Source organism: Ammospiza caudacuta, chromosome 4 (genome assembly GCF_027887145.1).
Source record: "Ammospiza caudacuta isolate bAmmCau1 chromosome 4, bAmmCau1.pri, whole genome shotgun sequence".
Lineage (NCBI taxonomy): Eukaryota > Metazoa > Chordata > Aves > Passeriformes > Passerellidae > Ammospiza > Ammospiza caudacuta.
Window position 1 is genome coordinate 8,624,852 of NC_080596.1, and position 23,448 is coordinate 8,648,299.

At 43.5% G+C, this 23,448-nt stretch overlaps 2 protein-coding genes across 2 annotated transcripts; both read right to left on the bottom strand.

Annotated features, from left to right (window-relative positions):
- Positions 1–9,402: 9,402 nt before the first annotated feature.
- On the bottom strand, positions 9,403–12,167 carry LOC131556836 (3'-5' exoribonuclease 1-like; the record flags this gene model as incomplete). Its single annotated transcript, XM_058803725.1, has 3 exons — positions 9,403–9,690; positions 10,874–10,985; positions 12,052–12,167. Coding segments are annotated over 3 exons (516 nt in total), but the record flags the coding sequence as incomplete, so codon positions are not given.
- A 3,401-nt stretch (positions 12,168–15,568) lies between these two features.
- Positions 15,569–21,261, bottom strand: LOC131556837 (alcohol dehydrogenase 1-like). Its single transcript, XM_058803726.1, has 10 exons — positions 21,217–21,261; positions 19,630–19,815; positions 18,619–18,717; positions 18,020–18,161; positions 17,831–17,918; positions 17,511–17,730; positions 17,126–17,386; positions 16,701–16,836; positions 16,197–16,335; positions 15,569–15,785 (listed from the first exon to the last, which is right to left on the bottom strand). The coding sequence occupies exons 1-10, from the start codon at positions 21,259–21,261 to the stop codon at positions 15,761–15,763; spliced, it is 1,341 nt and encodes a 446-aa protein (XP_058659709.1). The 3' UTR covers positions 15,569–15,760.
- Positions 21,262–23,448: the final 2,187 nt, after the last annotated feature.

Sequence of the window (23,448 nt, forward strand, 5' to 3'; positions counted from 1 at the left end):
TTTTGAGACTGCTGGTGAGTGAGCTGCAGAGAGACACATCCCCATTTCCCAAAGCCTTTGATGTCTGGGAAATCATGTGTGGGCCTCAAAACTGCATTCCCTCTCCTGGGTCCCTGAAATCCCCATCTCTCTAGCGAAAGTTCTGTGGAAGCTTGGATGCTGCACAGCACCAGCAGCAGCAAGTTTCCACCTCCCAGCGAAGTCATATAAAGAGGCAGCAAAGACCAAGGGGACAGTTCATCCTCTGACAGTACCTGTCTCTTCCTGTTAAGCTGACTGGGCCATGGGATTGCTCCAGGGACACCATTCCAGTGCCTACACATGGGTATGAGCAGCAGCGCTACTGGAAATGTCTCAGGCCTCCAGGCTGGCCTCCAGCTGCTGCTTCAGATGACAGGAGGTCCTGCAGGTCCCACATGCTTTGTGCAGACACCTCAGATACCAGAGGGCACCAGACACCTATGTTTAGGTAGCTAAATCTTTCCCCTAGCAGGCCCTACAGGTGTAATTCTTAAAGAGCTTAAGATAGAGGGACTTATGTGTTGTTTGTGCCAAGCTGTTCTGAGAGAGGAAGAAATAAAGTGGAATTGGAACAGGACTAGTTTGAAATCTATAACTCTATGGTAAATCCAGCAAGTGACAACCATTTCTAATCAACAGGCATCCTTCTGTCTTCTTGAGAGAACAACTCCCTAGTTGGTCTCTGTTTACCGTTAAACTCTGCTGAAAATGCATGCTCCATCATACTTCTGTGCACCATATCTGGAAAGACTCACAGACTCCTTTTCCATTTCAAAGCCTGTCATTTTAGGTTGTACCCTTTGGAGTGGATCAACAAAATTGTTTTGTAGCAGGAAACTACAGTCCCCTGCCATCTTTTGAGTTTTCTCTCATGTCAGTAGGTTCTGGAAGGATGGCTCCAAGCACAGCCACATTGCCCTCTGTATTTGTGTGGGATGTGTACAATCCAGTAAATCATCAGTGACTTTACAGCATCTTAAATGGCCCACAGCCACCCTGTAGCTTGAGGATTTATCTGCATATATACTCCTAAGACCAATTTCTATGCTCTCATGAAGCCAAAATAAATCAAACAACATGGATGGGTAGAGAATCCTGGCATAACTATAATTCTAGGATTATCTTGTCCTAGCTCTGTGAATCATTAGGGTAAACTCACTGTCTTTTGTCTCTTTATCTCAACAACTAATAGTGCCAATCCCATTCCTTTATTATCCAACCAGCATATTTTAATGCCTTGAGATTTCAGATTTGTCTTGTCAGGTTTAGGCTGTCTGTGGTTTATTCCATGTAGGTATTCCTGGAAGTGTTAGAAGCCAGGTTGGATGGCCTTTGAACAACCTGATCTAGTGGAAGACATCCCTGCCCATGGCAGAAGTGCTGAAACCAGATGATCTTTAAGGCCCCTTCCAATCCAGACCATTCTAGGATTATTTGAGCTGTAGGTGTGCTAATTTTGATGACCTGCTAACACATGTGCCATCAGCACCTGTCATTCTCAGACACCTCTAATTATTTCTTTCTGATGCTTCTAGACATTCTTTCTATTTATGTCAGTGTGTCTTCCACTAATCTTTACAACTCTTGGCAGCATAAAAGAGCAGAAGAGCAATTGCTGATGTTCTTTGCAGTCATCACAAACACAGTTCAGAGGGTTTTATGCTGCCAGCTGAAGTGACTGCATGCACTCAGAGCTCTTGGAAGTCTCAGTGCTAGAGCCAGAGCAGACTGCAATGCCCCATTGCTCAGGAAAACATTCCCAGAAGACACATCCTGCAAGTCCAGAGAGGATATGCAGAGCCAGCTGCTTTGGAGACAAGGAGCTTGTGTGGAATTCCCCCAGGCAAGGGCCTGCCTTCAAAAGCTCAGCCAAAATTACAACAGCAGCAGCACTGCTTCTTCCTCTGGTGGCAACCTACACTAAAATGTTGCCTACTGAGAGGAAACAGTAGAGGGCTTAGGGAAGACAGCAGCTGGGTACGCAAGGCAGCTGGTTTCCATTTCTTGCACTTTCCTTAGTCATTGCTTAAACTTGAACAGCAATTTAATTCTATGCCTGGATTTCTTCTTTAGAACACGACTAGTAACTTCCCTGAAAACCACAGTTGGTGTCAAAAAGTCACTACACTTGTCCATTTCCTTAAAGCAACCACAGGGCTCAGCACACGCTTTTGGAGGTTGTGTGTCTGACAGCGAGGAGCTGCCCAACTGTGGCAGGATGCCATGGTCAGGACCACAGCATGGGGAAGCAGAGGAAGAAAGGGAACAAAAGGGAAGCTGCATCCCAGACATGCAGAGAAAAGCTGGTGCAGGACAGAGTGGAAAGCTTGAAAAGCAAAAGTGGGACAGAAAAGCAAAAAGTGGGACAGAAAGGAGACAGTTGTACTTCAAGGTATGTATGTTATAGACACTCTGTCCTGCCAAAAAAACCATAAGTGAACAGAGCAGGGGTTGTCTGCCAGGTTGAAAGTTAGGTGGTGTGGATAGAGGAACAGAGGTCAGCTAGAGTGCATGAAGACAATTCAGTCCATTCTACACATGCTCCAAAACTCAAAGATTAGGGGTGGGGGGAGCACTTTAAAGATTACAACAGCTTATATGGCCCTAGAGCACAAGGAGCTGGCTGAACTGTGGGATTCAGTGCTCAAGGAGATTTTGCACAATTAAAAAAATATTCTGCACATGGCAGAAGAGGAGGAACAGATGGAAAGGTCCCCATAGCAATGGCCATGTGGCTGCAGCCACCAACTCAGTTGTTAAGATGTGAAGACATTTCATATCCAGTATGAACACGGTGGGATAAGCTTCCTTTATACCCAGCAGCACACAGCCAAGATTCATGCTCTTCATCTCTTGGACACAAAAGCTGATGTTTCCATCTCAGAGCATTTTGCTCACTACCACAGCTACCAAGAGCGTCTGTGGCCTCTTGAGTCAGAAAAGCAGTTCTACAATCTTGAGCATGACCACCTTGGTTGAAGGCAGAAGTTTCATCCAGTATGACACACCTGCTACACCACCTACAGAAATGTTTCACGCACAGACTGAACCAAGCACAGGGGAACTTATTCAGTCTCTGCCAAATCGTGTCACTAAAAGACAAAAACTCCCATGTCTCTGTCAGTCAGTATCCACCAAGGTGGGGCAGGTTCTCTTGGCAGGAGGACAACATGGCAGCATTTCTTTTTTCTCCCTGAAAGGGAGCTAAATCATAGGCTTTTACAATGATTATGTTCACATAGTGAAAGAGCACTGTCTGGAGATCATTCATTTTGGAAGCCTTGATCCAACACTTGCAGGGACATCACCATCTCCCAGACTAGAGTGAAAGAGAACTACCTCCTGCTATGTTAAAATCATATGCAGACCTCTTCATCTTCCCAATCCCTCAAATACAAAATGTTGAAGAGTTTTCTCAGTTTAAAAACGTTATTTTCCTCTTTCAAGGCCAACACAAAATTTTCCATGCTTGAAGACTAATGACAATCTATCAGAAAAATCAAAGGCATTTGAACAGGTTTACTTGCAGAATCTAGTAAAGTGTCACACTACTTCCTGCACATGATGCAACATTTACCAATGCAGCTCTAGTGTGGAAATAAATACCAATCACACAAATACCTATCACACATCTAATTTAATTATCATTTCGTTTCAAAATGTCCTTCCCATGATTTTTAATCTCTAATGGTGGCAGCCCCTCTAGCGATGTGCATGTGGTAGCATGCTTGAATGAAAGTGCCATTAAACCATGAGAATTTGCCACAAACTGTTTGCCATAACATGTGAAGGAAGCCAACAGAATCTCCATTTACTTATACTGTCTTCCCTATTGTTGGTGTCTGCTAAATGGTTGTGGCAGCATTCAGGAACCCCAGCACCACACTCCACAAGGCAGCAGTCCCTGATCTGATAAGGTTTCTGTAAGACCTGTGCGTAACAGTGAGGCCAGCAGTGCAGACAGGATTGCAGCAGAGAGTACAGCTGCTTCCAGACATGGCTTGTTAGAAAATCAGTACAGGCAGGGTCAGAGAAGGACTATTTCATATATGCAAAACAAGCAAGAAAAAGGAGCAAACCAGCAAATTTCAGGGAAGCCAGCCCCCAATACCAGCAAATGTGAAGTTTTTGAGAAGGGTCCAAAGAAGAAACATGCCCACATGACTCTGCAGGGAAAAACCAAAGCATCAGCATAGCTGAAGAAATCAGCTCCCAGAGATCTGCAGCACACCACCAGAGAGGCTTTGCAGGCACCACCACAATTCCCTCCAATGCAGGAAGCCTGATTTCTGTTTCAGCTGTGCCCCTCCCAGGCTTCTCAGCTCAAATAAATGCTCCTTTTCTTCAGGTCTGCCTGTTTACTGAAGTGTGCCTAGAGTAGTGTGACCCAGATTGTGCTTAAATACAGCCAAGCTCAGCACAGTAGCATGTCACCTCTCTGGACATGGTGCTTGGCATCCCAAAGAGCCTGTTGTCATAGATCAGCTGTATCAAATGCTCAGACTATATGGACAGGTAATATCTGGCCTAGACTGCCTAGATCAACTAGTAAAATGTCACTTCTCCCTTCTTTTGAGTCCTCTGTCATCTCAGTCCCTATATGCACAAATGGAAATGAATCACAAACATAGGAGTGTTTTCAAGTGAGCAAAGGAGGGCACACTGAGTCTCACAGCAGGCTGCTACACCTGCCTCTAAATTACATATAAAACACTTTCATGCTGCACACAGCATAAGTATTCAACTACTTACCTAGCTTGAATTCAAGCTAGGAATAAAATAATTTTTACTCAGCATGAGACTCTCTGGGAAGGTGTGTCATGCTCCACAGCCCAGGTCCTGCATACCACTCCAAACCTGAGCACAACCACATTGAAGCAATTCCTGCTTATTGGGACATCTCTGGCTCATAGAGATCCATCTGGCTACATGTGCTCTTTAAAAATTAACATTGCTGAAACAGGGCAAATAAACAAAGGAGGTCAGAATCACCTGCAAATACTTTACCAATGCAAGATCACTACTACCGTTCACTTCAAACAGCAAAACCTCATAGTTAGCACTAATTTAGCCAGCAAAGTAGGCAAAAACTTCACCATGATATATCTGCAAGTCGCACCACAAGCTTTACAATTAAGATGTGCAGTCATGACCACACCAAGTTAAAATCACAGGAGCAGGACATGGTGCTCCCCATGGGCATTCCTGAACTGAGTGGCCACAGAGCAGACAGATGCCTGACCCATGGAATCACATCCCTAATCAGAACACACCCAGAGGTCATCCCTGCCGTAAAGAGGTGTTCAAGGCTCCTGCCATTTACTCAAAAAAGACTTTTTGCCATATGGAGCCACTTTAGTGTGAAGCAATCACAATCTTTTTGTTTAAAAAGCACATCCCTTAAGCTGTTTCAGGTTTTCCTCACACAACACCAAGCCCTCCAATTTAAAAAGGGCAAAAGCCAGTCAGCATTGGAGGCAGTGAATGGGAAAGGACTGAACTAGAAAGAACCCAAGAGAGATGCAACCGCTCAACCTCCAAAGTCTTGTGAGCACCCATACTTGCAGATCAGCACCCCGTTTTCTGTTGGAGGAAGGTGTTCTGGACAAAGTGTGAGCCTGTTCCCAACCATGGCTCTGCAGCTGAGGCCACAGCTCAGTACAAGGCAGAGCAGCAGCGTGCACTGAGCACACCCCGGGCACCTCATGGATCTCCATCTGGGGAGTTCTCCTGGCGAGATGTCACTGCCACCCCATGGGGCTGCCATAGGTGAAGTCCCTGAAAAGAGGCTGGAATGGTTTTGGTTGCAGCAGGAATGACGTTCTATACATTTGGCCCATCTCAAAAGCCTGCAGTCAGTAACTGGGTCTCCTCTACCCTCCATACTTCCATACAGATTTCCAATTTCTCTATAAAGGGCCTGTCAGTTGTTTTTAGAAAGAGCATACACGATCTTACCTGGCACAAGCCTCTCTGCAGAAGAGACAAATGTTTATTAGTGGAAGAAAAAGGGAAAAGGAGGAATTAAAACCAGCCATGGTAAGTGTGAGAGGGTGAGAGAAATGAGTGAAAAAACACTGCTTTCACAAGGTCACCGAAGAGCTGTCAAGGCCTGCAGGGAAACACAGAGAGCTCTCCAAGGGCATGACAACAGTGAACTGAGTTTTTACTTATTTCCACTGCTGAGAATAGCCCCTTCCTCATTGCAATGTTCATTTCCAACAAAATATGGAAACAAATACCCTGTTAAACCAATTTATTAAATTACCTTGCTATCAGACAAGCTCAGGCAAAAGCAGTTTCTGTGGACAGCTGAGCTGCTGTGAGTGGCCCCTGTAGCCACACCTCCAACAAGGAGTTAATGGGATGCTATGAACTGTTGTAACCTCTCTTTCCCATTTGCTCAGGCATTTGCTCACTGAAACAGAGGCTACTGCTCTTTAACCTGTCTGAGAAACCTTTTCCCCTAACATAACCCCAAGATTCTGTGAAGCCCTCTCACGTTCATATAAATATACATTAAGAAATCTACTTGAAAGCACTTATGTTGAAATTAGTCTGCAATCCCTTTGTTTAAAGTTGCTGCTGTTCCACAAATGCTGTCTGCAGTAGAATTGCTCAAGTACAGCTCCTGAAATGTGAAATAAAAAGCAACAATAGAACAAAGCTTCTAACTTGAACAAGGCAATCAATGTCTGCATGGGTTTTTTTCTGCATAAAAATGAGATTGGATTTTTTTTTACATAGTTGTCAATTATTTTTTCCAGCATGGGAAGACTCCTGTAATAAATTAAAATATTCATTACAGCAGATGCTCTCAGCAAGCTTCTTTGGATGAACAAATGAGATCAACTTGAAAAAACACTGTTTGGCTGAATATGAGCATCACTAGTAAAATCACCAAACAAATTTTTCCCCTGTGGTCTGAAGTATCCAGGAAAATTTATTTCAAAACTGAGTGTTGTGAACTAGTCACATGCATGGGATTTAAGCCATCCATCCATGGCAATGTTGCTGGTCTACTGGAGAAGACAAATCATGAGTTGAGCTGATGCCAAGACCCCCCAAGACTGTTGAAATCATCTCATGCTTTACAGACCAAATTCAGTACCTGACATGTTTAAAAATATAAAATTATTTTAATAAGTTTGTTTAAATTTTAAACAAATCAGCAAACATTTTTAAAATTCATTTCATCTCAAAATCACAGAATCAAATACTCTGTGAAAATACTTACACCTTACAGTTTGATATTAATTCAACAGATAAAATAGTGTCTGGAATGATTCTACTGATTTCTGCAGCTCACTGATAGAAAACATCCCAGCCAAACAGAAAACAGTTATGATTTAACCCTTATCTCAAAATATCTTTTTGAAGTTACTTAGCAAAAATAAACAACTCTGTACTTAAAATAAATTATGTACAATTACAACAGCTCTTATGCAATCTGTAGTATAATCTGTAAAAAAAAAAAAAGTTTCTCATTTGACTGTGAGCCTGTTCCAGACCTGTAAATAAAGACTAGTGATAAAGTCTCTGGCTGCCACCATGCCCTGGGGAGACCTGATCTGCTGAACTAGACTCAATTTTGTCAAAGAAACTTGCACAAATGTAACTCAGACACAATAAAGTAAATTACCATGGTACTTCAGAAAAAGGGGATACTACAGTCACTACAGTGAAAAGCATGTATATAGGAATTTGTACAAAATCTGGGCTGGCAGATAAATGGCATTTGAGGAGAAAGCATATCAGAGATTTCTATTTTACCTTGTGAAAATCCATCAAGTAGGGCTACAAAATGAAAAACAACTATAAAGTTCAACAAAGTTCTCTACAATAGAGCAACTATCTGCTTTCAGGCAAAAAACCAAAACAAAACAAAACAAAACAAAAACAAAAACAAAAAACCCCCCAGAAAACCCAAACTTTCAGGGAAGAAAAACTCAACACCAAAAACCATAACTCAGAAGCAGTTATGACTGTCCAAATCTGTGACTCAAGAAAGAAATCATATGAAGCAACTGAGAATTGACTAATATTTCTCCCGCCTCCATGAACTTAAAATGGAAGTTTTCACAGTTCCATTGATGCAGTTTAACAGTCAGAAGAGCAAAACAGGGCTGAGAGGAGTTGGATTAGTCAGTCAGTGTTCTTAACAAAGTTTATTAATTGGTTATTTTGTGTCCTGAATGTAGGTGGTAAAAAGGGTGAATTGTAATACAGGGATAGCAGTTTTTTTTTAAACCAAGAGCAACCAAAATACATTATTTCACTTTTCAGAACAACCATTCTAATGCAAAGTTGAATCACATTTATGGTGCACTTTGTAACAGCCCTCTGAGACAAAGCAAATTAGTATTTTGGCCTCCTTTGAATATCATCTTATCTGAGGCCTGGGGAGTAAGCAGAAGTTGCTAGTAATTAACTGTGGCCTTTAGCAATAAAATTATATTAATCTTCCAATGCTAGATTTTGTAATAAAAGCATAGCTCCATGGTGGCAAAAGCACAAGAAGATACCAAAAATAGCTGGACATGTCTTCAGCCATGAATGAGAAGCTTCTTGTTTTGTTTTATGTAATAATCACAGAGAATGAAATTTTGGCAACTTGGCATGTTTTGAACTTACTTTTACTTCACTCATTTTTAAGAGCAAATGGCTGATGGTGTTTAAAAACAACATTAAATGAAGGACAGCTTTGCAGGAATAGGAGATGGGATCCTTAAAGTGAAAATCTAAAGAACCTTTTTGTTTGAAACAATAGAAAAATACCATCATTCTACATTGATGAAATTTTTATTCAACACCCAGCCTTTCCATTTGATGGGGAAGCAGACAAATATATCCCTTAAAGAAGAACCTCAAACAACAGAGTACTCCTCTACTGCTTTAGAACTGATGAATGCACACCCATTTCTCCTAGACTTTGTAAAAAATAAAAAAATTGATAGGAACCCTTAGCAGAGTGCCTCATCAGGAAGGGCCAGCCCAACCACTGCTCTTTCAGTTCTCCCGGGAATGGCTTATTTGTGTGCAATGAATAAGCAGATAGATGCTGGATACCATTGGAGTACATCACAGTGAACAAATACTGCCCACAGGCTGGGGTGGCACAGCAGCACACAGGCCCAATCCCTCTTAGCAGGTGCTCAAATTACACCTTCTTAAAAGCTCAACACTTTGTCTGGATTCCAGATATCAACCTCACTGCTAGCAGAAGTCACCAGTACAAAAATAAATTGCTGTAATAGGCTTCAAAGAACAAACAGCTTCCATGCTCCTCTTTATTTCAACAGAGATGATTAGTTAAGGTGCTTTAGGATTCTGCACGGCAGACAAGCTGGCAGAGGTGCCCATTTAACAACTCTGGAGTCTTTAGCGGGTATGTGAGGGCAGCCCCCGGGGCAGAGCCCTGATCTGCCAGTTTCTGTAGCGGGGCATCTGTGGAGCAGGGGCTCCCTCTAAGGGGCCTGAGGAGGAGACTGTCATCAGCTGTCCACCGTGAATTCTCTCATTCACCCGCAGGTCACAGCCATCCTGCAGCATCCTTATGGCGATCCTCGCAATGTTTTTAGAGTCATCAAGTCCGCTGTGAGGTCTCCCATCATAACTCATGCCCAGATTTTCAAGCATGATTGTCAGCTTGGTCTGACTCCTAGGAACCTGATGGAGAAAGTGAGTAACATTCAAGGATTAGGTTGGGTACCAAGTCTTTTTAATCTAACACGGGGCAGTAGAAACACATGCAGATTTTAAGCCTACTTAAATCACAAATGACTTTCATGTTGCCTTCTGTCAGATCACTTACCATTTAACTTCAAAGCACCTTGGTGAGACAGAGACTCTCATTTTAACAGAGGAGATATAGTCAACAGGAGTTTGTCTAGACCTGGGACCTGGGTCAAGAGCCTCTGACCAGCACCAGCTCAAGATACTCTTGTGCTGGCAAGGGTGGAAGCTGTGACCTAGATAAGTTTAACCATCTTTATAAAAAACAAAAAACATTGACATTGCAGAGTGAATCTGAGTTTGGTTTTCCTTTTAAATTCTAGGTGATTAAAGAAGCACCAAGCTCCTGATTCTCACTGACATCGAGCTCCTGAATGCTTTCAACCTTCACAGGATCTGATCAGCAACACCTACAGCAACCCTGTAACATTTGTCCAGCACAAAGTAAAGCTCTTCCCTAATTAAATGTCAATCTCTCTTTTATCTAGAGCTTACATTTTGGATGAAAAGGCCCTTCAAATGAAGACCATTAGCTATGCTGAAATCCCTTTCAAAAAAAGTACTTTAGTGTAGGCTGATTGGGAATTTGCTAGAATCTCCAATAACTCATTTTATGGTAGTCTGACAGAAAGCAGCAATAAGGTCCAGCACTGAACTCAGTATTACTTTTCTCTTGACAATTTGATTCCACTGTAGATACATCCTAATCTTTCTCTGTCTCCATTACACTGTCAAAAGTCAAGATTCTATGAGGGGAATGGTACAAATTAGTTTTTTAGTGTATTGCATGAAAACAGGAAAAAGTAATCAAAAAATCAAGACAGTCTTTCCAGCTGAACTACTTGATCTAAGAGGAGTGGTATAACATTTTTAGACAATCCTTGAAGGAGCACATCCCGATTCTTAAAAACAAGATTAAAATCAAAATGTAGTAATTATATGATCTTCAATTAGTGAAGTGAGATCTGCACATGAAACACATTTGAAAATCAGGCACCAGGTAAGTAGTTCAAGTACTATAATTTTATACTACACAAGTAGAGATGACAAGCACAGCAGGTCATTCTAGACTTTTAAACCAAAACTTCCCGTAAGAGAAACAACAATTTGTATAAACCTTGTACAGGTTCCCATAATTGTGAGTATTGATCCACTTTTTGGCAAAAGAAGGGTATTTGGTACGGCTAATAAAGCACTGGATGTTCAAAAATTTACTCATGTCCCAAGATCTTAGAAAGTCAAAAGAGGAATATTGTTAGTCATATATAATCCTGTGTTCTACATATTGTACTGGTGTAGAACTAAAAGCTGTCTTGTCTCTGGTGATCAGTAGAATGAAAACAGTTTGGGAAAAGCTCATTTGCTGTAATCCTGGTAAAGAATTTTTTGATACGAATTTGTTAATCATGGGGGAAAAAATAATGACAGGGGCAAGACTTTCACCAGGATGATTTCACAGTGCTTGGGACAAAAAATAGCACACCAACTACCACATCAACACTGAAAACTGCCAGTAAATTAGATGCTTACACAGCCCTCGGGGAAGCAAGCAACACCTTAAATATTCGTGATAATCTGTGTATGCATTTATCTCTCTACTTCAGGTAGGTTATTGAAACTAGACTGCACCAAGTTTTATGAGAAATCAGATCTCTATGAAAATATGGAGAAATTATAATCCTATTTATTTAGCAGCCTGCCTTCATGAAGGGAACCACCCCAACAAGTTTTTAAGCTGCAAGCTAAAGTAAAGCTTTTTTCCTCCCATCTCTTCCAGTTGTCTATGCAATCTCACCTATACAACAGATATTTTAATGCACCTGTTTTCCTTTAAGGAATTTCACCGAGAGGATTCCTCTGGAGGGGAATTCCAGAGACATTTAGGCCCAGTAACATAACCAGTCTTGCATCAGATTTTCTTTAGCATTTTCTTTTTTTAATTCTGTAGTTTCCAAAGATAGCAATGTAATTATAGGTTAAAAACTAAAAATTGCAGAGTGTTATTTTTAGGTATTATGTGCGAGATATAAATGGAGAATTACAGCAGCAACAAAGTATAAAGTCTTCAGCATCACTCTGTTGCATACAGACCACTAGGAAAGAAATGGCGCCCTCTGATGGATTTAAGCTTCATTTTGAATAGTTCAGTTCAGCTTTACAAATTTTACTAAAAGCTTCAATTAAAATAAAACCAGCAAAATGGCAGCGTCCTGATCCATCTTTAGCAGTACTCTCACAAATATTAAACGTGGTTTTGCAGTTTTAGATTGTGCTGAAGGCTGCATAAGGACATACCCATCAGTCAACATGGAATAGCTGTACTTTGTTCCCGGTTCCCATTGTCTCATCCACTCTATGCCATTCTGCAGAACTTGAGGAAAAATATCAGCTTTATCAACAATGTCGTAAGGGAACAAAATTAAAAAAAAAAAAGCCCCCCCCCCCCCCCCCCCCCCAAATCCCCAAAATACAACCAACAAAACCAAAACCCAACAAAGTAAGGAACATTTTTTCAGGAAAAAATCCCTCAGCATATATAAAACTTATAACCTAAGAGAAGGTCACAAACACATCATATACTACCTGAATTCTGCTTTCAATTTTAAAATCACAACAATTGCTAAATAGCTATAGAAATGTAATCTGTTTTACCAAAAATTTTCCCAAGTAACGATAAGATTTTTTCCTCCTGAGGCACTAAATTAATTTAACCAACCAACTCCCCAGCACTACTTCCTCATTCCTGCTGCCTACAGAAACAACACACTATTTTTCTCAGCTGACCTTCTTCACAATATCTCAATATCTGGCCTAGCCACAGAATTATTAATCTTGCAGGTCATTGCCAGTACAGTAGGAACTACACTATACTCTCGTGCTTCTGCCCCAGTGAACACAAACCCATCTTATAGTACGTTCATTTTTTCACATTTTTCTAGCACACATATTCAGAGTAACAAACTCTCCATCTAAAGGTACTTCTCTGCAGTGATTAAATCCTGAGCCCCATCACCAGGGTTTGTAGCAAGTGTCAGATCTGTACTGGATGGGGTCAATTTTCTACTACTAGCATAATACTACATCTTTTTTCTAACTGTTGCAAAAAAAAAAGCAATAGCAAATCCTCCAGGTTTATGAATTCCAAAAGGGTCAAGACCAAGACATTTGTTTAACTAAGGCAGGACAGTAGCTTGATGTCCTCCCACAAATTTTTCTTAAAGATTACATCAAAAGAAATACAAGACTGAATTAAAAACCACATAGTTTTAACCTGAGACCAAAAAGAAGAATTAGGAATGAAGTTTTGGTTCCATCAGCACATTATTCCCTCATTTGGTCATTTTCTGAAGGGACTGCCAGGGTGGATGACTACCCCCCACCTCCCCACAGTCCTGGCATTGCTCACTACTTCTTTCCAGTGATATATTCCACTATATTTGTCATATTTTCTGTTATACTTCCAACATGAAGGAAAAGATGTCACTAAAAGTGGTGTAACAGCTTGCAAATACACAGAGAGATCTGCTGAACCTTTGGCAAATGTTACCTTAAGAAATACAGCCCTGAAGACATATGTTGTGGAGCATTGCTGTGAGAAATGAATAAACATCCTTTCACTCCTTCTCCCTGACATCACGCAGAAAAGAGAAGGGGAACTCGACAGAGGTCACACACAAAAGTGAAGAGCTCTGTAGAAACATCTTTGGATTCTAATCTGGACTGACACCTATCCTATTCGTTACTAGTGTTATGTATAATGGACACAACTCCTGCTTCAAAGTCAGAATAACCCTCTGTTTGAATGTTTTAAAGGCAAAATTAGTAGGCCTCATTCCAGCCTTCTGAACCAAAGTACGCAAGAATCAACAGTCTACTTAGGCAAGTAGTGGTTCAAGATAACATGCTAAAAAATGCAGCAAAAATTCCACAAAGTAAATTGAATTATTCATACATTTCTAAGAGAATTATCATATCTATTACATGTATGACATTAGGGAAATTATTAATATTAATATTAATATTAATATATACATTTATACTGTTGAGATATTGTAATATGTGGGTCACAAAGAAAACTAAGGCAACCCTTCACCAAATGCAGAAATTGTTTTCTATACATCTTTTATTGGGCTTGGATATATAATTTAACAGTAATTGATATAATCACACTTTTACTTTCACAACATCAATTAGATGCATATTTATCTATTTGTAAAGCTGATTTTTTATGCCTTTTCAGTTGTAAAATTGCCCAGATATTAATTATTTTATCCATATCCTTCCCCAGAAAAGCATACATGTCAGACCTCAAGGTATTACCTGGTATATTTTTTCTCTATTAGCTCCTGGAGAAGAACACTGCCAATAATCCAGTAAGAGGTAAGATTTCTAAAGCAGCATCTAGGTAATGCTGCTGAACCCTTAAAATGGATAAAAAAGCACTGTGTTTTCTTGGGTCTCAGATCAAGATAGGTCTCCAGGCCCTTTCCCGCTGGAACTGGAGAAAGGGCAAAAATGGTCCACTTGGAGAAAGAAGAAAGGCATCATTGCAAGAATGATGCCTTTATAGGGACTTCTAAATTCTCCTTTGGTGGTGTCCTATGTTGGTATAAATCTTGTGCAAAGGGGAGAGAAATGAGAAATGATAGGTAATAGATGAAACAAGGGAAAATATATATTAGAGGAATATTTAGAATTCCCATGGAGTTTCTTTTCAATGGATACTGAATAGTTGGAAACAATGCACCATAACACAATCCTCTTCCCACAAACAGTCTGCTGCTACTACACACCAAGACATCCGGAAAGGAAACGGAATCTTGCAAACCCGAAAAAAAGGCTTACAAACACCCTGGAAAGGAGATAGGATCAAAGGAAATGCAACAGAAAAAAACCCAAAAACCAGAAAATTGGGACATTTAGAGACTACCAGAAAATGGTCTCTGAGAAAATGAGCTGCAGTGCAAAGGACCAAAACATGCCAAAACTAAGCTCATAGATGTTGCAAAAGCAGGGGAAAAAATCAAGGAGGAAGACACAGCTTGGAGGGGAAGATATGTGGGACATGGCATGGATGCTTAAAAAAAAAATCTTCCCAAAGACAAAGCCCTCAATAGGCATGGTAGTAAAAATTGGTGGATAGGATGGGATTTATTTATCTTTGATAACTCATTTGTGTGTTCATGATATTCTGTATGATTGCAGATTGTGCTAAGAGGTTTCCAGAAGTTCAAAGGGCTGTGGGATGTGATAAATGTTGCACAAAAGAGGTCAAAAGGCACAGTAATGTTATGGGTCCAGTGTCAGAAACTGATAGAAGGATCTGTTTAACAGAATGGCCATTTGGAGTGATAAGCCTGTTCTTTGGGGAATATTTTCCAGAGTTGTGCTGTAATATACCGTGGGACTTGGTGTGGAAAATATATTAAAAGTACAATAACATTTGCCAAAAATGAAACAGCATCCATGGAAGCTGTATGAGTGTTACATCATTATAGGAAAGTTATCTACTGCTTTCTATAATATGCTTCAGAGCAGCAGCAGCAGGGGTTGTTTCCCTGCTGGGCTTTGCTGGAGGCTGCAGCATTCACCCAGCTGGGGACAGGGGCGGAGAGGAGCGGGCCCAGTTCTCTGAGGGAGATGAAGGAGGGGGCAGCAGCAGAGGAGGGGCACAGGCTGTTGCTCACTGCTGAGGACAAGGGTGTGGTGGAAGGGATGTGATGTGAGGGAGAGCTCCCCCTGTCCTCTGGGAACACTTTTGATTGAGTGTACTGCATGGGACGAGTTTGACAGTAAACCTTTATTAGTAAAAGCACTTTCCTGGGAGAGACATCCTTCCATGTCCTGTCTGGGCACAGCAGGACCAGCAGTGGCAGCAGCACAGGTGAGTTCCTCATTCTCTTCTCCTGGTGCCCCACAAGGGGAGGTGCTGGTTGAGAAGGGCCCGGGCCTGGAGAGCACCTGCTGCTCTGGTCCCTCCGCTCGGCTTCCTAGGCCGCGTCCCTCAGAAGAGCAGGACAGTGCGGATACTGAAACGTGGAAGGGAAGGGAGGCTTGGCTGCAGCTCAGGAGCAGGCAGTGTGGCAGGCAGGTGTGCCTGGGGACCGGCCACCTTCTCTGCCATCCAGCCTCTTCCTGACTGAGCTGCATGAGGCGTGCAGCAGCGGGGCAGCCTTCAAATCCCTGCTGACGGGAGCCCCTCATGGGATAAGGCCACAGGATCTGTGCTGAGCTGAACCATGAGCAGGAGGGTTGCCTGTGCTGAACATGGGCTCTTCCCTTGGGGCTGTGGCAGATCTTGCCAGCACTCAGCTGGGAGGCCCTGCTTCCTCAAAAGGCTCAGGTGCTCTTTGGGAAGCCAGTGTTGCATGCTCTGCCTGTTGGAACTTTAGGAGGAGGTGCTGAGGTTTGCTGAACCTCCTGCTGGTTCAGGGTCTCACCTTTTTCCTGCACGTAGCAACTCAAATCCCTCGTTCACTTTAGCGAATGGCAGCGTGTGCGTGATCAGCAAGTCCAAATTGAATTTCTTCTCCAAGTAGCCGGAAACTAATTTGGGGATACATTCTCTCGTCTTCCAGCCTAGAAACAGGAGAGAGCAGCTGCATGAATATTGGGGGAAAGGCTCTTTTGGCACGGTAGTGTTACTGTCAGGGTCAGGACTAGTGACCAGTGCTGGTGCCACACCCTTGTGAGATGTTTTCTGCTCTTTGGGATGAGTGGGTTACTGTGTGACACAGGTGGAGGACTATTTGCATGTCTAATGCTAATGTTCAATACAGGCAGTGGCATGCTCCTCTTTAGTTATCTTTTGCTTGAAAACCCTCTTTTCCTATGGATTGTCAACCATCTTTTCCTATGGATTGTCAACCATCTTTTCCTATGGATTGTCAACTGCCAAGAAACAAAAAGCTGAATTGTTTAGAGTGCCTTCTGAAGTACAATACCTCCAACCAAAGTCCCTTTCCATATACGCCCCGTCAGCAGAAGTGTGGGATCGATGGAAATCTCTGAACCAGAATCCACTTCTCCAACCATCACACAGACACCAGTGCTCATATTGCAGGAAGCCAAGGCAGCAATCTGATGGGACAGGCAGGAGAATGAGAGAGAGCCCTTATGGGTCAGTCAGGGGAGTGCTCTTTTTGTGCAATCTCCTGCTCCTCCCTGGGAATCTGAAAACATGCCATGTCCCCTTGTGGAGCACACCTGGAGAGCATGGGGCTTTTTTTAAGATCATGCTGTTTTCTCTCACAAACATATGCCCAGCAGTGCAGGCAGCCTGTGAGGATCTTCCCATGGGGGTCAATTTTGCCCTGAGAGGAGCCTGTGATGATCTGGGAGGGAGGACAGATGCTCAAGTACCACCTACCATGGTGTCCTTGTGCCCGATGGCCTCAAAGGAGTAGTCCACGCCCTGCCCGGTCATCTCAGTGAGCACCTCCTGGATGGGCTTCTGGAAGTCTCGAGGGTTGATGCAGTCGGTGGCTCCCAGCTCCTTGGCCTTGGCAAACTTGTCCTTGTTGATGTCCACGGCAATGATGCGGGAAGCTCCAGCTGCCTTGCAGCCCATGACAATTGAGAGGCCAATTCCTCCGAGGCCAAAAACAGCACAGGTGGAGCCTGGTTTTACCTGCACAGATGGGAGCCTGTGGGTCTCCAGCAGCAAGAGCAGGAGGAGGAGAAGGTTTCTTTTGCACAGGATTGATGAGCATGTGAGGGTGACCCTGGAGTGCTAAACAGGCCTGAACACCAACCTTGGCTGTGTTGATGGCAGCCCCATAGCCTGTGGAAAACCCACAGCCAAACAAGCAGACTTTGTCTAGAGGTGCTGCAGCATCTATCTTGGCAACAGTGTACTCTGGGACCACGGTGTATTCTGCAAAGGTGCTGACCCACAGGAAGTGATGGATCTGCTTCCCTTTGCATGAGAAGCGGCTGGTCTTGTCCAGCAGCAGGTTTTGTGGTTCAGAGAAACTGTGGAGGAGATGCAAGTATTTGTATTTGATTGAGTGAAGCACTGATTTGTCATAAAGTCCATCCCATGTAGGTGTAGGGGAAGGCAAAGTAAACTTACTGGGACTTCTGGCAATAATTGGATTCAGGATTCCGGCAGAAGCTGCATTTCCCACACTGAGGGTGGCAAAGTGGGATCACTTTGTCACCTGGAAGAAAGCAATATCCCATGTTATGTGGTTCTAAGGATGCTACCTGTGCCAGATCTGATTCCTGGTCATGTGATTTTTTGTGTGTGTGTGTCAGTTACCTGGTTTCACAGAGGTCACTCCTTCTCCAACGCTTTCCACAATTCCAGCTCCTTCATGTCCAGGTATAACTGGGAATTCTGCATTAGGAAAGCAACCTTGCAGAAGGTGATCATCTGTGCGACAGATACCTGTGGCCACAAGCTGTTTGGAGAGGAACAAGCAGATGTCCTGGCCTCTGTCTAACTCAGTTTGTGGAAGCAATTTTTCCAGGGATGTTATGATGCCCCTCAGTCAGTGCTGGCACTCTATGACAGCACACTGAGCCCAGGCTGGGCTTTCCCCTTCTGCTGACTCTGAATGCTCCATGTGGCTTTCCTCTGCACTGAGCTTGAGGTGGAAGTGGAGGAGAGGCCACAGTGTGGACACCAGAGCCCTGTCCAGCAGAGCAAGGGCTGGAGACAGGAATTCCTATGTGACAGCTTAGACAAGAATTAGTCCAAAAAGGAGTCCCTGGCAGATAGTGCATTTGAGCCAAGGCAGCCCTGGGCAATGAAAGCCTCTTGGAGAATGCAGATCCCTGAGTTTTACTGAAGGTATAACCACAAGAAGAGCAATTCCCACAAGGAAGGAAGAAAAAGTTATTGAGATGTATTTTTACCTTGATCCGGACTTCCCCTGCCTTTGGGGGTGCAACTTCCACCTCCTCAACAGAGAGTTTGCCCGGGGCCCAGGCAACAGCAGCCCTGCACCTGATAACCTGGAAACAAGCAAGAGGAATTCATTGCATGGGAACGTTTGCCTTTAGCACACGGCTGGGGGAAGTCATCCTGCAATCACCTAAACCCGAGGTGCTCAAACCTGGTGATGCTCAACTGCACCTGAAACCACGTGCTGTCCAATGACCACTGGCCTGGTTTAGGGTCTGAGGAAACCCCATTTGTGGTTTGTGACACAAAGAGTGTCAGGTGTAGCCTTAGAAAGCTGCTGGGTTCTGATGGCTTTGGTGGAGTTTTCATAATATCCCCATGCGTTACTGGCCAGACTGTGCTGCCATGAGCACTGCAGACCCTACCTGATGGAAATGCCAATGGAGAGCTTTGATGTCAGCCTTGTGACACACTGGGCTGAAGGTGAGCGAGAGGGACTATGAAATTGTCCCCATCTGATGGGCACCTGGATATTTTATTTCCTTTAGCAAGTTTTGATTTGCGTGTGACATGGCACAAACCCTTCCCCGATCAACTCAAAGCAGTTTGGCATCAGCAAGATGGGGCTTGCAGCCTGGAAAGGTTATTGCCATGGACAAGGCTGAGTGCAGGAGGTGAGCGGCTGAAGAGGGCACCACTGAAGAGCTGCGTTTGCTGCCAGAGCAGGAGCTCAGGGTGGGATTTTTGAGCAGGAGGGTGCTTTTCAGGCAGCACAATTGCAAATTTTGTCTCCTGAGCAGCCGAGCAGGACAGAGGGGGAATGCACTACCGAATGCAGGTCTGGACGTGTGCAGTTGCCCGAGAGCAGTGTCTGGTGAAATTCTCAGGGGTTTGGGAGAGGAGGGAGAGTAAGGTCAGAGGAAAGAGGGCACACGGAGTGGTGTGCAGGCTGAGCCTTCTGCAGCGGATTTGGCCAAGAGCAGGGCACCTGGGAAGGAGGATGGGAAATGCCTTGTCCTTACTTTTCCCGCAGTGGCCATGAGGTCGTAGCAGAGCCGTGTCTGTGGCTGTGGCAGGCTGGAGGGAAGCTGCTGCCCGGGCGTGCTGCAGGATCCGCCAGGCGTGGAGCGGGAGCAGTCCCGGCGCGGCACCGTCTCTGGAGAGCACTGGTTAATGTGTGTCGGGGGCTGGATGCTGCACAGGGAGTGCTGAGGGGAGGAGCTGGACAGCGGCAGGGAGATGGATGGGGGCAGAGGTCCTCCAGGGAGCCTTTTATCAGTGACTCTGCCCTTGGGTCATTGCCAGCCCTCCCTGCCTGAAAGGCTCAGGAAGCTCGGAAACGTTGGATTATTCCTTCCAGATGATTCTGGCAGGTGTGGAGGGAGGAGATCTGCGTCTCTGCTGGGGCTTCTTGGCATCCCCTTTTTGCCAGGTTGGAGCAGTTGACCTGGTGGCAATTCACACCAGCATATTTGCAAAGAGGTTAAAAATTAAAAAAAAAAAAAAACCAAACAAAATCCAGTTAAAGGCAGTGAAGATGTGGTGTGGATGACAAAGACACGTTGCTGTCTGGGTTGAAGCTTTACTGTCTGTGGTATTGGAGCTATTTTCACCACAGCAGTAAGGGGAAGGTCTGTCAAGAAAGGATTTTTTTTCCAAGGATACGTTTGCTTCACTCCAGTGTAACCAGGTTTGTAGGTAGGTTCACTCCACCCAGGCTTTTCAGGTTCCCCAGAGCTGTTTTCTGCTGAGGCATTGGACAAGGTGGTGTATTGCAGGGATTGGATGAGCAAGAGCTTGTTGGAGGACCAGGCTGAGATGAGCAGCCTGAGTGTGATGTTACCCCCACAGTTAGAAAGGAATCTTCCTTCTGTGTGGCTGAAAAGACACTTTTGCAAACCTAAGGCATGGGATAATTTCCTAGAAGACTGCCACTAATGACATAAACCCCCTTTTGGATCACTGAGCATTTAGAATGCTATAATGAGGAGAAGTTAGGTCTTTGGCTATTGGGAATAATTATATAGGTATATATAGGTTCCTCTTTTTTTATCAAGGGACATTTGTTGATATTTGGATTAGCAAATGGGACTAGACATGATCAGAAAAAAAGTGTAACATTCATGAATGAGGAGGGCATTGCTCTGTAGACTCAAGCATGGCACATTCAGCTCTATGGTAGATTCATATGTCCTTCACAAAATCACAGGATGGCCTTGGTTACGTGGGACCTCAAAGATCATGTTGTACCACCCACCCTGCCATGGGCAGGAACACCTCTCTCTAGAGGAAATTGCTCATAGCCACATCTGAGTGGCCTCAGATGCTGCCAGGGATGGGGCATCGGCCACTTCTCAGCCTGTTCCAGTGCCTCAGCACTGTCACAGTAAAGAATTTCCTCTTAATATCTGATCAAACTTGCTATATTTCATGCCTCTTATCCTAGCAGGGCAAACCCACCAGATGCTGTAGAAGAAGAATACAGTTCTTCTCCAGGATTTTCATGTGCTTTCCTGTGCCTTGCAGTGCCCTCTTCAGCCCCAAGGTGGGCTGATTTAAGTGCTCAGCCAAAACCAAAAATACTCTGTAGGCTGTGCAGACAGACCCACTGTACAGAACTCCTGGGACACAGAGTAGTTGGCTTTGATTCCCATTCTGTCTTCTGCATTGCACAAGGGCTGGAAGGCAATTCCAGAGGATGAAAGCTCAGATAGCCCATAGGGTTGGCAGTGTTTGAAGTTGAAACCAACAAATTGCAAAAGTCCTGTAACAAATAAGGAATTCATTCACCTGCTTCCTAGATAGCATTCCATACAGATGGCTTATGATCTCATCTCACACCTAAGGACATAAATGTGCTCCTTGTGCTGGCACTTCATGGCTCTGAAGACATGTCTAGTGTCTGCTGTTGAGTGGATAATCTACACAATAGTTGTAAAAAGATCTTTCAAATATGTACTGTTATTTTTCCTTAAAACATCCATGTGATGCTCTAGTCCCCCAGATCTGCAAACCCACCACTGATGTGTAATGAGAATTTCTGTCTGCCCTGCTTGCAGTTGTTAAGGGCCATGGGGAGCTGGCACCTCTGCAAAACATTTGAAATGTATGTAATTATTGTAGGGAGCTGATACTGAGATCCTCTTGCTATGCAGATTTTTTGTATCTGTTTCAGACAGGAGATTGTTGTTGTTTTTGTCTTATCCAGGTAATAGAGGGAAAATAAGATCAAACTTGTATGTCAGCAGGCATGGATTTAATGATTAACTTTTCAATGGCCAATCCTGTGTATCTACATTCTAAATAATTGCTATCCTGACTTGCTGTATGTAGTCATGTATCTGATAAGCTTTAAGAGCTGATCTGTGAGGTCAGATGCCCTTACACACAGGCACAGACCTCAAGGTGTTTGTCTTCATCTTGGTAGTCAGTTTTGTGTCCCCTACTTTATGTTCTGGTTGTTTGCTGCCTGTATCAAAGAGGTGGTAAGACAGTAGAATATTTGACAGAAATCTCTGTGGAACGTATGCTGAAACGCAGTTATGAGGGCTAAGTACAAATCTTATCTTTCCTGGTGCCAGCATCAGGTTTCTGTAATTTTTAATTACAAGTCAGAGTCTGATATGAGTTCCCTTATTAATGACCCAGCATTACATTTCTGTTCAGTGTAAGAGGGCACCTGTTTCAGAGACAATTTTTGCATTCTACTGTGAAGGACAAACTAGACCATATCCTACAAGATTTGTTAGCAGTATTAATAATTCCCTATTCTAAAAGACGCCCTGGTGCTTTAATTTCCATAAGAACAGAAATATTTTGCACCTCTTACAAAATGATAGTGGTCTGAGGCAAATGAGGTAAGGAAAGTGGGAGTTAGATTCACTCTGATATATTGTACCTAGCAGAGATATAGAAAACAATTCTGACAAAGATCTATTAAAATGAGCAATTGATTGAGTTCATCCTAGTGGAGGAGAATGGCTAGGGAAGAAATGTTAAAATAGAGAACAGGACTCTTGGAACAATTGCTGATTTTGAGTCCATGCTATCATAGAATGATGGAATATCTCAACTTGGGGGGGACCCATTAGGACCACAGCCTTGCCTTTCTGTTTTCTTTCTTTTTTTTTTTCCTCAAAAAAATTTCCTTTGTGGGACTAGCTGTGATCATAATACATCCTCCACAATTTCACTCTGCAATTACATTGCCAAGGAGGAACTTTACTTTATGATTTCTGATAGCCTAGGAATAGCACCTCTAGCACCCACATTTGTGTGTGATGGGACACAAATGCACATGTCTCTTCCCCATTACAGTCTGTACATTTCTCTGAGGTTGTTTCAAGATGAAAACTAGAGCAGGAGAAAAGCCTCCATTCTAAGATCAGGATCTAAAGAGGACAAATAAGAATGAAGGAAGGAAGGAAAACTGAGGAGGGAATAGTACAGAGCACAGTGATGGGTCTATAGTAGATGCCCATGCTGACATCCACGTGATTTGTCTGCCCCTTGATTCTCACCCAGAGGCTCTCAACTGTGCCATTACAGCTGCATACATTCCAACCCTTCTATTCCATGCAGTGCCGCCTGCCTGCCTCTTCTGCCCTGCCTTTCCCTCCTGAAGAGCCTGTAACCATCCAACCATCCCAGGGCACTCCAGTCACAGGACTTGTCCCACCAGTTTCATTTATGCCAATGATATCAAGTCTCTGGCACCTGACAAAAGTTTCCAGGTCACCATTGCTTGTTCCTCAAACTGCATTCATTGGTATAGAAATATTTTCACGAGTGGTGTTTTGTAGCCAACACTTATCAAGCAGATATAGGGGTTCCCTTCCTGC

What these genes read in the sequence shown, in the direction of transcription:
- LOC131556837 (XM_058803726.1), bottom strand. Translation starts at nt 21,261, where the DNA reads ATGGGAATCAAAGCCAACTACTCTGTGTCCCAGGAGTTCTGTACA. An exon ending in TCATGGCCACTGCGGGAAAA is followed by an intron (nt 18,718 to 19,629) that starts GTAAGGACAAGG and finishes GCTTGTTTCCAG; the next exon opens with GTTATCAGGTGCAGGGCTGC. An exon ending in TCGGGCACAAGGACACCATG is followed by an intron (nt 16,837 to 17,125) that starts GTAGGTGGTACT and finishes CTGTCCCATCAG; the next exon opens with ATTGCTGCCTTGGCTTCCTG.